The sequence below is a fragment of the Pelodiscus sinensis genome, chromosome 1, assembly GCF_052426305.1.
Source record: "Pelodiscus sinensis isolate ZL-2025 chromosome 1, ASM5242630v1, whole genome shotgun sequence".
NCBI classification, from domain to species: Eukaryota; Metazoa; Chordata; order Testudines; family Trionychidae; genus Pelodiscus; species Pelodiscus sinensis.
Window position 1 is genome coordinate 11,604,298 of NC_143052.1, and position 13,629 is coordinate 11,617,926.

Below are 13,629 nucleotides of genomic sequence, written 5' to 3' on the forward strand. Positions count from 1 at the left end.
CGCATGCGCGGTGGGCAAGCCCTGACCTTCAGCCGGGCGGCAGCAGCGGGAAGAGGTGTCGCCATGTTCTCCCGAGGGGCCGCCGTTGTGCTCTACCAGCCGCAATGGTAACGGGGGGGGGGGGTGAGGGCGCGAGACGGGTCTACGGGGGCCGGGAGGGAGCGGCCCGGGGGGTTGGGGGCGCGGCGAGCGAAGGGCGGCGGCCCTGGGGGCCGAGCAGAGGGCGCCGGGGAGGGGGCGGGCGGTGGGGTAGGATCTGTGCATGGCCTAGGAAGGGGTGCTGCAGGGGGCGGGGCTGGCTCCTGGCAACGGTTGTGGGGGGGCACCCTACCCCCCCCCCCAGTACCTGGCTCTTGCTGGGTTAGCAAACAGGGCAGGGGGCTGCACTAGGCAAGGTCCCAACGCGGCCCCTGCTCCTTTCCCCCAAACACAGTTACATGGGGGTGGGGAGTCGCAGTAGGGGGGCAGTGCCCCAGACCCTTTGTCAGGCCAGGCCCTTGTTTCTGCTCAGACCCTACTGATGGGGATAAGAGCTACGTGCTAGTTTAAGGAGTGGAGTTCATACGTGTTGAGTAAAGCTGCCCCCCATACGAAGGGTTTTATCATTCGTGTGACTTTTCTTAATGTTGTTGCTGCTTTAATCCGCAAGGGAAGACAGTTCCCTGCCCCAAAGATCATGCCGATTTGATAGATGAAATACAGAATAGGGAAGGTGGGTGGAGGGAATGCATTTGTCATTTGTCTGGGATTTTTATTTTAAGTGTTTTCTTTTACGTTGTCATGTTAAGTTATACAAGTTACAGGTCTGTCAGAGGAAGCATGTGAGGAGGTGGACAGTTTGCAGTGGGAGGTCTGCTGGAGAAATGAGTTTATAGGAGAGAGGTTATGAGTTTTAGGGTTAGATGAACAGTGCCTGGCAACAAAGAGAAAAGCCAGCCTGCCCTTGTTGGTGACCGATGCAGCAAACGTCACAGTGATCTTGTCAGATAGCGAAGGGAAATATTATCTACTTACTCGTTAATTATCATAGGTGTCCATGTATATTTTGAAGTTTGGGATGTTGGTTTATTCCTTTCTCTGAGGTTTCCTCCCGTTACTCCTTGTGTATAGCATGTCAATAACAGTTTCTTCAGGACAGCGGATACTGATGCTGTATGATAAATTTAATCCGCATTCTAAAGCAATAAGGTATAAAACACACATGTGCTTTGCATGAGAAGAAAGGAAAAAGAGAAGACCTGAATAAGGTTCAGAATATAAATCAACATAGAACAAACTGTGTCTCTGCAGTTAATTCATTAAGGAGCAACAACCCACTTTTATTTTGACAAGTATTTTCCAGAGATTAGAGACTTATAGGAGACTGGAGTAGTATTTAACACACATGTTTAAATGTTTCTGTTAATTTTCAGGGGCCAAGTCAGGAATATGGCCACCTTAAAAGACAGTAAGTACTTCTGATTTATTTATAATATGGTAGGAATGGGATGTTACAGAGGAGCAGTCTTAAAATGTAATGTTAACTACAGTAAAGTCTTGGTTATCCGACCTAAACGGGACCGGAGATGGTTGGATAACCGGAAATGTCGAATAATAGGGATGGCAGTGGCAGCGGCGGCAGGATGGGGGAGAGCCTCCCAAGCGGGCTCCACTCTTTGTCTCGGGGGCGGTTGGCGCGAGCACTGCCCCCTCCCCAGCGGATTCCGGACGCCGTGTCCTCCCTCTTCTTCTTCCCCCTTTCTCCCCCAGGCAGCCCAAACATGCCCAAGGCCCCAGCGCTCCTCCCCTCGCCACCCTCCCCCACCCCTTTCCCTTCCTGCCTTGGCCCGGACTCCCTGCTTGCTCCAGCTGGGTCCAGATCCGCTCCTAAAAGCGGAGCCGCTAACGTGGCAGGACAGCCAGGATTGGGCCGTGAGCAGGCCACGGGCCCAGCATACCTGAGCACCGGGTGAGTCCGCAGCACGGGCGTGAGCTGCCCCAGGTGTGGGATGGGGAAGTAGGGTTGCCAAGCCCACACTGCGTGCCATTGTGGTATGAAGTGTCCCTGGAGCCCCGTGCCATCACGTGACCTGCGGCACCGGTGGATAAAACGAAAGGTCGGATAGTGAAAGTCGGATAACTGAGACTTTACTGTACAACTGTAACTACCTCGGTTCAGTACATTGATTTTGAAGGAAAATGTCTCCCTTTTGAATTTAAAAATGTGGACGTGGGAGTTCATTATCTGAAATGACAGTCATAACAGAATCTTCACAGCTCCTCTTGCAAGTAGTTTTACACTAAATAAAACAAGTAGAAAAACCAAGGTCTTTGAGTGGAGGCTGCTGTGACTGCCTTAACTTCATTCTATTTTCCAAACCTAAATATTGTACAGGTTGAATCTCTCTAGTTGGGCACTCTCTGGTCTGGCAACATCCGTAGTCTGGCATAATTTTAGTTAGCTAGATGTCCATTTATCATGGGTATGGCAAAGTTTCCTCATGGTCCCATAAAGTTTATTTCCTTTTGTTTGTTTTAAACCTGCTCCCTATTAATTTGGTTGGGTGACCCCTAATTCTTTTCTTGTGTTAAGTGAAGGAGTAATTAACACTTATTCACTTTCTCCACACCGTTGATTTGATAGATCTCTGTCATAATCTCCCTTAGATGCCTTTTTTCCAAGTTGTGTAGTCCCAGTCTTTTAATCTCTCCTTCTGTAGAAGCTGTTCTATACTCCTGATGATTTTTGTTGCCTTTCTCTACACCTTTTTCATTTTTAATACATCTTTTTTGTGATGGGATGACCAAAACTGCATGCAGTATTCAAGATGTGGCTCGCCCTGGATTTATACAGTGGCATTATGATAATTGTCAGTGTTAGCTATTCTTTTCCTACTTCTGTTAGTGTGCAGTGGCAGTGAAAAAATGCTGAGTGGCTATTCAGAGAACAGTGCATGATTACTCCAAGATCAATTGGTAACATCTAATTTAAAGCCCATCATCTTACATGTACAGTTGGGATTATGTTTTCCAATATACATTACTTTGCATCTATTAACATTGAATTTCATCTGCCATATTGTTGCCTGGTCACCTAGTTTTGACAGATCCCATTGTAACTCTTCACAATCTAATTACTCAAGTCTAACTGTCTTGAGTAATTTTGTTTCTGAACATTTTGCTATGAATATGTTGGACAAGACTGGCTCCAACTACATGTCTTTGAAGAGGGAGAAATGGCAGTGTTCTCCAAAGTCTCCATTCTGAAAATTGACAGTCTATTCCATTGTTAGTGTGTAAAAAAAAAAAAAAAAAAAAAAAAAAAAAGTAGTGGAGCTCACATTCTATCAAAATTACTATTTGTATTATTTTGCTAGTTTAATGTAATTTGCAATCTCATTTGATTTGTCATCTCTTTCATAGAAACTGATTCATTTGTAACTGCTAGAAACTCTTGCCCGATTTTAATCCTCGAATGCTTGTAGTTACCAGGCGTTTAAAGTCAATCAAGAACATTCAGAAAATTACAAAGTCCATGAAGATGGTTGCTGCCGCAAAGTATGCTAAAGCTGAGAGAGATCTGAAGCCTGCTAGAGTGTATGGAGTAGGAGCCTTGGGTAAGAAAACTTAAGTCTGTGTGGTATCTGACATCAGAACTGAGGGGGAGAATTTCAATGAGACTCACACTCCTAAATTCTTTATTTCTATTTTCTGTCAGCTCCCCTTAAATATTATGTTTTAAAGTCTTTTTAGAAAACATAGGGGAATTTCTTCTCCCATCTGTGTTTATAACGGTCCTCTGGATGAGCTTGGAAACAACACCTAACAATTTGGGGCCCATGTCTTGTCCTCTTCATTCCTTTGTATGTGTATGTTTGGTACATTGTCAGTTTAAATTTTGTTGCTGTTACTGGTAAACATGATATTCCAAAGCTGGGGGAAAACAAGCAGTAGTCACATTTGGAATGATATAAGAAGATAATGCATTAACACAACAGTGAAACTGACTAGACACACAATGCTGCCAAATGCACAGGAGTAAGCAGTTTTTTTTAAAAAAAGTATGTTTCTCTCTTAGCTGAAATAACCACAGAGGCTAATTATATCAATAATAAGCAGACAAAAATATGAATGGGTCCCTTTAGAAATGGTTCTAGTCAGAATAGGTGGTCATATTTAGTCCATTTCAAAATGTCTCTAAGATTACTAGGTTTAAATACAAATTTTCCTACTCTTTCTTTTTTTCTCCTTCTCCCCCAGCTCTCTATGAGAAAGCAGAAATCAAGGTCCCTGAAGACAAGAAGAAACACCTTATTATTGGTGTGTCCTCTGATCGTGGGCTCTGTGGTGCTATCCACACCTCTGTTGCTAAAGCTATGAAAACTGAAATTGGCACCCTTTCAGATGCAGGGAAAGATGTCATGGTGGTTGGAGTGGGTGACAAGTTAAGAGGCCTGCTTCAGAGGTAATCTTTGAGTAATAGTGTATTAAATTTTCTGTAATAAAAACTTGCTGGGTATCCTTTAATAAGCAGTTTGGAATACATTACCCTGTGCATTTTAAAATGACAGTGGAAAAAAATCAAGTTTCAGTAAAACAAATTCCTGCAATTATCCTAAAATTGGTTTTTTGTTGAATTCTGGTTTGTGTTAATTGTTGCATTGTACTGAAATATGTTGGAATGAGAGTGGGATTGCTGACTAGACCCTCACTATTGTAAATGTTAGGTATACATCTCATGAAGCCATTCCAGTGAGAAAAATAAAATTCCTTTCACCTATGCCCTAGTCTACAAAAGCAGTGAAGTGTATTCGTAACCTCAGGCACACCAATAGTTCCAATTACGTCAGTGGGTCTACCGTTGTTTTTAAAGCTAAACATGGGCTTAAATGTTTACCTGAATCAAAGTTCTACAATAGCACATTGTCTTGGTTTTATTTTAGGACACACAGCAAGCATTTCCTGGTGACATTCAAAGAAGTAGGAAGAAAACCCCCTACTTTTGGAGATGCTTCAATGATTGCCTCAGAGCTGCTAAACTCTGGATATGAATTTGATGAAGGATCTGTTATCTACAATCGATTCAGGCAAGATAACTGAAATTGGTCTTAAATATTTTTTTGATTTAAGAAAGCACAGAAAGATATGGATGATGGAAGTTTAATGTAGATTCGTACAATATATGGAAGTGGTATTATGTAGGTCCAATGAAAAGTGATGGTGATCTAACATGCTTATTTTTTATGCACTATTCTTGGGTTTTTGAGGTGTCAGCTGTTCACAACAGCCGCCCTGAATGCTAATCTCCGGTTTTGGAAGGCAAAAGTGTTTTCCATCAATTTTTGGATTTGATTTGTTAGACTTTTTTTACAGTAGTAAAGATCTTGAAAAATCATTTCTCTCTTGTAGGTCTGTCATTTCCTACAAGACAGATGAAAAACCTTTCTACTCTCTTGATGCAGTTGCTGGTGCTGGTAAGTTCCCAAATGGACTGTACAGTTCTATTCAGCGCTGTCTTTTGAAAGACCATATTTCTCATGGTTTGAGTTAGTTGTCATAACAAACCAAGCACGTGGGTTAGGTACTTAAATGTATGGCAGTCCAAGATTGTCATTTGTGAGCGTGGGATAGTGTTCAAGATATTACGACTTTTACCACATTAACATTAATTTGGGATTTGGCCTTTGAGTTAGGGACATGATTTTGCTTGTTTTTGTCAAACAAGTAGTAGTTAAAATTTGATTTCACTGTCAACAATATTGTGTGGTAGGAAGCAAAAGTATGTCAGTAATTCTTAATGCTACAGTATCTTGAATAGGATGTGACTAAGTTTTTTCCTTTTCCCCCGTTCTCTCCCCCATTCTTACAGAAAGCATTAGTATCTATGATGATATTGATGCTGATGTGCTGAGAAACTACCAGGAGTTTACATTAGCAAACATCCTCTTCTACTCTCTGAAGGAATCCACCACCAGTGAGCAGAGTGCCAGAATGACTGCTATGGACAACGCCAGCAAAAATGCTTGTAAGGATAATCTGGGGTGTATAGAATTTAACGGTCTAGCAAGATTAAGCAGAAGTTCATCATCTCTTGTGTACACTCTTGTTTGTTTTCTGGGAGTTTGCTAACAAACAAAGATGCTCTGATTTCTAGCCCATCTCCCTACTTTTCAAGTCCCACAATCATAGTTGCTCTCTCTTCAGCCAGTACAGCTAGGTCTCCCACAGATATCAGCTATTACTTGGTCCCCAGAAAGAAAGGCCTACTTTTGGATAACACTGTAGTCTTTGTATCCAGTTCTCATGATATGGGAAGCAAGAGTGGCTAGAAGTGGATTACACTGTTACACAAGAATTCTGTAAAGTATTTCTGTTGATCTAAGATTATTACTATTGTTACTATTGTATCAGTTTTATAGATGGGGAAACTGAAGCTACATTTCAAATCTTACGCAAGGTCACACAAAAGTAGGTGAAGAAGCAATTAACTGAATCCATTTTTTTTCCTTTGGCCACAACCATTAAGTTTTTGGACTACAGTATTGCAATGTGGCAAAAGAGGTGGAATTTGGTATCGGGTACATTTTGAATTATTTAATTCCAAAAAACAAAATGTAAGTGTTGCTATGTGTGCAAACAACAGTTTTACACAGCCTTAGATCAAGAACTTCTATGTATTTTTGTTCTATTTTAAATTCCAAGAGAAAAATTACTGTTTGGATTTAAACCGCTCCCTTTCACTGTTTTCGTTCAGAGCATTTTGCCATCATGATCGTGCATCAATGAAATGAGGTGTGTGGTTGTGTGCGGGTTTTTTGAGGGTTTGGGGTTTTTTTTCTTTTGGTCTAAGCTGAGTACAAAGCAAATGTTGAACAATGGCCATTAATGATGGAAAACAAATGACTTTCAGTTTTAGTACGTGGTGTTGGGCAGAGTTTGCTATAAGCTGTGTGTTTGTGAGGTCATGCAGGAGAGATACAAATGCTGCCCAACTGATTAGCAGTGTACCCACAGCTGGGTTTTTTGTTTTTACTGATGGTGCACATTAACACATGCCTCAATGCACATAAAATTATTCTGCACGTGGATGGGAAAAATCCACACATGGATGTAAAAAATAAGATTAGAGGAAACATTGGTGGCAAGCATATTTTTAAATATGCAGTCACATTGTACAGAGGATAGCACAGTGAATTCATAAATCTTCTATTATCTGAGGAGTGGGACGAGAAGGAGTTTGGGAACATTTCTTGCTGGCCTCCTCCTTTCAGCATGAGGAAGGTCCCTCTTCAGCTCTAAAAAGGAATTAATGGGAAATCAGGCAGATTCCCAATTAGAGATATGTGCTGGTAAGAACAAGGACAACTTGCTTATACAAGTACAGCTTTTCCCTTTTGAGAAGACCTTCCAGTATAGCTACCCATGAGGGGACACATTGCAACACAGCTATAGGAGACTTGATGGCAGATAGTGAGGTCTCATACTATAAATACTTGATTGTCTTAACACATTACATCACAGTGCATTTTCTAGTTGGAGATACTATAATTAAAGCTGACCTTCAGCTGACAAAATAAGTTATCAAAATACATCTTGGCATACAGTTACGGATGTTAAAGAGCAATTATTTGGCTAATTATGAAGTCAATACAGTTTGTATCGACTACACAATTAGTCAATAAGGGGGCCCCTCTGCAGAGCTGTAGTGTGGCTGGCTCCTGGAGCTGGTGTGAACTGGGACTGCTCAATTCCGGCTCACACCAGGTCCAACAGTCCATTTGCGGCAGCCCGGGCTGGCCCTGGCCATGGCCAGGAGCTGCTCTGCCTGGGCTGCTGCAAACGGGCTCCTTCCAGAGCCGCCTCCCCTATCTCCTCCCCTTTTCACCCACCCCTGCCCGACTGATAGAGGCGACAGGGGAGGGCAGGCAGCACCATGGAGACCGTACTGGGAGGAACTGGCTTTTAAGCTGGCCCTCCCCAGCACCGACTCCTGCTCTTTTCCCCTCCCGCCCTCCTTGCTGCCTCTCATTCAGGGGCAGCAGGGTGGTGGAGAGAGGTGAGTAGCTGAGTACTCCACTTGACTACTCAATAAGCTTATGCTTATTGAGTAGTCGATTACTTGCTTACATCCTTACATGAAATACCTTTTATTTTTCCTTTCCTAGGTAGTTAACAATATTTAGTAAATTGCAATGGGTCACCCAGTTGTTGGTGTGAATTAACAATATTGTACCATGCTCCACCTAGAACCAAGGGAAATGTCTTAACTTTTTTCACTTTCAGATTCTACCCTCTAAATTGCACTTTTTTTATTATTATTATTTGTAGCTGAGATTATTGACAAATTGACCTTGACGTTCAACCGTACCCGTCAAGCCGTCATCACCAAGGAGCTTATTGAGATCATTTCTGGTGCTGCTGCTCTGTAAGTATCTGTGTAAATGTGTGACAAGGTTTTTTCCCCACTCATGTCGCTTGAATGTTCATACGTTTCCTGCTGTTTATATTGTAGTAACTGGGAGGGCAATGGAACAGTGGTTCTAAACTAATGATAAAAATGATGCACTGATAGTTGAAGAATTATTTATTCTGTTTAATAAATTCTAGTGACTGGTATGATGCTTAAAGCCTGCATTCAATTCAAATTTTGCCTCATCTGCTGGCCGTTGGCAAAGCTTCTGTAGGCATGAAGCTGCATTGTATTCATGGGAAATGGCTCTTTTCCCTGCCCCTCCTGACTCTCCATTGGATACCCATGTCTTCTCCATTCTGTGGGTGTAATTACCTGGGCCTTTTTACATCCACCCTTGGCTCATACACCCCCAAAGCTCTCTGTGATGCAGTGTAGATTCTTGGTTTGTGGCAGCCTACATGGTAGATTGGCCTTTCCTCTGAATGGACCAACCTGTTGTGTAGTGTAGAAGGTGAGGGATAACTTTTATTGCTTGGAACTTTAGCTTGTTCAATGTAAATATGCATTTTAATTAAATGGAACCAGTTAAGCTCTTGTGTATTTTGCTGACAAATACCGAACTTTGCCACTCTGCTAGGAACTGCAGAACACTGTGTGCTATGGGTGATAAGAGGTGGTTGCGCTTAAACCCATATAATTGGTTTACTTGTATAGATGCAATATAAATTAATTCTAATCAGCAGATTAGACTTGTGTTCTAATTAAAGATATAGATCAATGCATTCATAACTAATGTATGTACAAAAATGGCTGGAAAACATCTTGTGCCACAATTGCATGTGTGTGTGTTTTTAATGAGCTGCTTATGTATTTAATTTGTCTGCTAAGTGACGCATTCTTGGTTAAATCGCAAGAATAACTTTTGCCTTAGTTTGCATGAATTGCTTCTTAACTTGCGTGTTCTGTTTTTTCCCATAACAATATTACCAGGGGATAATCGGAAAGCAAGTTTCAGCCAAAGCTAAGAGGTAACGTGATGAAGTAGAAACTAGATTCTTTCAAAAAATGTTTAGGCACATTTTTTCATTTAACCTTTCAGAATCATCAGTATCTGAACTGCAGCACTGAAATCTAATTTTTTAAGGGCCCTTTTCTAAACTTTTGGAGCAATCATTTGGGGACTGATTAGTATGGACCCATCTGTAATTAGAGTGTAGTTAGCTACTGCCATAGAAAATTGTTTTTAAACCTTAGTATTACTGTGTGTTGCAACCTATGAAATAGGTTAATAATAGTGTGCCTTATGGTTCTAGAGAGCTTTAATGCATATAATCTGTGGGGAAATTAAAAGAACAGAAAGTGATCCATACGTCACACGATGTGTCCAAATCACAGACTCTATTTATGGTTTAATTCAATGCCCTTCCACCACTGAACTTGTTTTTAAACAAAAATCATCAGTTTTAAGTTATGGCACCATAAGCATACACATTTTACAGATACAGACAAAATACTGTTTTATTCCCTGAATAATTTACAGTAGTTAAAATGCAGGAATGCATAGATAGATAGATAGATTAAAAGGGTGATGAAAGAAATGGTTTTAAAGAGGAATTGGGAGAACTGAGAAAACGTTTGAAGTGAGAATTGTTCAAAACTCATGGGGGAGCATGAAAAGACAATGGCGATAATTTAATATAAACACATAAAGATACTCTTGATATTTGTGTAAACTTGAAATATTTCTTGTATTCTTATAGGTGAAGAAAAAAGGAGCTATTCTAGAGAGTTGGTTTAACCTGCTTATATCCATATTGACAAAGCTGTTGGTCCATCATTCTGTGAAGAATTCATGGGGAAAACCCAAAATATTTGTAAATTATCTTACAATAAACCACTTACATGAAACAGATGTTCCTGTTTTTTTGTGTGTGAATATCTGGATCAAAGAGAATCAATTACTTTTTGAAATCAGCTGTTTACTGCTTGTATTCTGTTTGCTGCATGTAGTGTGTAGGTGGATTTTCCTTAGAGAAGAACAGGAAATGTGATTCAGAGAACAAATTATCTAATGTAATCTGGTATTCTCAGAGGACGTTCAATGCTTCATGTTTCAAAAGCAAGTATAAAGTCTGTGTAATGCATCTGTTCATTAGCCTAGTACAATAAGGGAACATGCACAAATTCATTTGCATTATATTATCCTACAACGTTTTAGGATTTGTTCTTTCCGATATACTGTCCCGTTGGTCTTGTATTCTAAAACATAGTTCATCGCAGGGATGGAAGCGACTAGTCGTTCTCTCCCCTTCCCTCCCCACCACTGCTGCTTCTATTAGAGAAAGGCAGCAAGACGGGGGAGCAGGTGACAGTGCTCGGAGGAGCCAGCTTAAAAGCCGGTACCTCCAGCACCATCTCCACAGGGGAAGTAGAGACACAGCGAGAAATGGCGCGAGCAGGGACTGAAGTAGTCTCCACTTGTGCCAGTTTTGCTGCAATTCTGCTTTTGAAATGTAGAAGAGTCCCGGTGGCACTCTTGTACATCTCAAAAGCTCTGCACTTGTGCATTTCAAAGGCTGAGGTGCCACAGGGAGCACGGGACCTACTACCCCGTGCTCCTTGCGGAGCTTCTGCTTTTTGAACTGTAGCAAGAGCCTGGTAGAGGCGCCCTTATCAACTGAATAGTCGATGGAAATCCCATTGACTATTCGATTAAACTAAATTTAACATCCCTAGTACATCAGCCACTCGTACATTTTTATCAGTGGTGTTTTTTAATTAAAATACTGTCTAGAGCTGTGCATTCCTACATCTTATTAGTCAATAGTGTCAGTGTGAAAGGAGACTTGTTATTGTAGTAAGGAATTTTGAGAAGTGTAGAATGCACTGGGGGGGTAGGAGGTCTATATGTGTGGGTAGCATGAAAGAAGGAACAACAGAAAAGAAAAAAAAGAAGGAAACAGCATTGAAATGGTGTGAGAAGATCAGAAATAAATTACATTAGTACTGTTGATAGAAACAAAACCTTGAAGATCAGGATTGAATCTGGAGAAATAGACAGGAGAGTAAGCCCAAGAGACTTGAAGAGAAAGATGCTACTGAGTGTCAGAGGAAGAATTTAACTGAAATGTTTGGATAGACAAGAGAGGGACCAAGTGAGAAATTGGAAAGCCAGAGATGAACCAGTTTCAGTGATCATGCAATATGATTAATCTGTTCCAGATTAGATGTATTTTTTTAAATTAGTACTGAGGCTGCTGGTCATGTTTGATGTGTTACCAACAGTGACTTTGACTAATGATGCTCATAATTGGCAACTTTAACAAGTCCCAGGGAATTTTCTATGTGTGTTTTTTATAAAGCAGCCAAAATCTGGTGGGCATTTCAGTCATGTGAGGTGAGGAGTCCCTAACCCAATGGGCTTACAGTCTAAGTCCTCAATCCATTTACACTCAAGTGTAACTTTACTCATGAATAGTTAGCTCCTTTCTTTTTTTTTTCCCTCCCTAAAACCACTAGCTAATTGCCTGTTCCTTGCCCCTGACATAAGTTAGTTTAGATGTAAATACTTTCAAACTACAATCTAAAAGAAGAGTTTAGAAATCATTTGCTGCACTTGGATGAAGGGGGCAGGTGCAGCTGCTTAAATGGTTGGAAATCAATTTCAGGAGTATTCTGATAGATATTAGAGCATCACCTATCCTGTCTTTTTTCAAATACAGTAGGGTTTATGGGTAGGAAGAGATTTTTTGACTCCACAAATCTTAATATGAAAATGTTGCCACTATCCTACCTGTTCCAGTGCAGGAATTTATAAGGAAACTAAAACCAATGTTTTGCTTGTTTGTAACGATTCTATTGCACTACATTTATTACAAACATATACAATAATTAACTTTAAGAATCTTAATTATTCTGCAAGGTTGTGGCATGATCAAATGTCTTTTGCTGTTCTGAAGGTTGTTTTACTTAAACCTAGTGATCAAAAATTTCCACTCTATTTTCTCTAGAAAGTGCCTATAAAGTTACACCTTAGTAAGATGAAAAATGGAAGTAGTCACTGGTCTGGTATTAGGTTGGTCCTTGCAATCCATTCTCAGTTAATGTATTCAGTTGGATTGCCTAGGATTCTAACCTGGCCCATTCTATTTCCCCTAACCACACATCCTGCTGACTCAAAACTTTGGTAGACAAACTGCCCTTGGTCAACAAATAAGGAAAATGAAAGAGTCCTCACTGATGTTTAACTGTAGAATGCTCTGAGAATTTACAGAATTTTAAAATGTTTGGTGCAGAATTACCCCAGGAGTGTTGGGTCAACCCAGTGACTGTACAGACACTGTGTCACTCACATTGACTAGTGCTGCCTTTCAGAAACCATCCCTCAATGCTCCACAGTGGCAGTTAAATGAGTGCAAGGACTCAAGCTGAAGATGCACGCAATGTAGGGGTGGATGTGTAAAACCACTTTAATTACTTGGTGGCTATATGTGGATGTAACAAAGGTCAGCTTAATTTTGTAGTGTAGAACCCATGTCCTAGTCAAATGCCATCCTGAATAACTGTTTGCTCTACATGCAATTCACTGTGCACCCTCTGTAGATGGAGATCAGCAACATGCACAGAAATGGGAAGGTTTTGAAGTACAAGGAACTTAGTGAGAAGTTGCCTAAGGCCAGGGTCTGGGATTGCTTCTTGAGTTTGATATTTTGGAGGAAAGGCCACTTCCTGGGTTAGACAGAAGTGCTGGCAGAAAAGCAGAGTGGATGGGGATCTGCTGCAAAGATGACTGTTACTGTAGCATGGAAGAGAAACTAAAAGTTATAAAGTATCCAGGAGAAGAATAGAAGACTAAAAAACAATAGAGAGAGACTGTTACAAGTAGCCCTCTCCTCACTTCAAGAGACACCAGACCCTCCCTTTCAGAAAAGGCACACATGTCAGAAATAGAGTGAATTTATAAAGGAATGGGGAGAAAATGGGCTTTTCTACAAAACCCTTTCCAGATTTCAGCATATAATGGGGCTCCTACCACTTTGGTGAGAGTTGAGTCAAGCCTAGCACATCTGTCACTGCATCTTCCCAATATTTGATCTAAAATGTATTCTTTATTTTGGCCCCTAACTCTTATGTACCATATTAAGGCCCCAGGCCTTCAAACTGAGCATGGGGCTTTGCTGCAAAGAAGGCTGGTGCAATTTTAAACTATATACTCAGTTACAGAGTACCGCATATCC

General features: G+C 41.0%; 1 protein-coding gene across 3 annotated transcripts; it reads left to right on the top strand.

Annotated features, from left to right (window-relative positions):
• Positions 1 to 48: 48 nt before the first annotated feature.
• ATP5F1C (ATP synthase F1 subunit gamma) lies at positions 49 to 10,300 on the top strand. Of its 3 annotated transcripts, XM_075925996.2 has the most exons (10): positions 49 to 107; positions 1,413 to 1,447; positions 3,465 to 3,596; positions 4,240 to 4,444; positions 4,923 to 5,066; positions 5,389 to 5,453; positions 5,849 to 6,004; positions 8,308 to 8,404; positions 9,383 to 9,420; positions 10,153 to 10,300. In XM_075925996.2, the coding sequence occupies exons 1-9, from the start codon at positions 64 to 66 to the stop codon at positions 9,387 to 9,389; spliced, it is 885 nt and encodes a 294-aa protein (XP_075782111.2). In that variant the 5' UTR covers positions 49 to 63; the 3' UTR covers positions 9,390 to 9,420; positions 10,153 to 10,300. The 3 variants fall into 3 exon arrangements, with proteins under 3 accessions (XP_075782111.2, XP_075782112.2, XP_075782113.2); XM_075925997.2 differs by lacking the exon at positions 9,383 to 9,420; XM_075925998.2 differs by lacking the exons at positions 9,383 to 9,420; positions 10,153 to 10,300 and having other exon boundaries at positions 8,308 to 8,408.
• Positions 10,301 to 13,629: the final 3,329 nt, after the last annotated feature.

Coding starts and splice junctions, on each gene's coding strand:
- ATP5F1C (XM_075925996.2), top strand. CDS start 64: ATGTTCTCCCGAGGGGCCGCCGTTGTGCTCTACCAGCCGCAATG. Junction 1,448..3,464: donor TATGGCCACCTTAAAAGACA/GTAAGTACTTCT, acceptor GAATGCTTGTAG/TTACCAGGCGTTTAAAGTCA. Junction 5,454..5,848: donor TGATGCAGTTGCTGGTGCTG/GTAAGTTCCCAA, acceptor CCATTCTTACAG/AAAGCATTAGTATCTATGAT.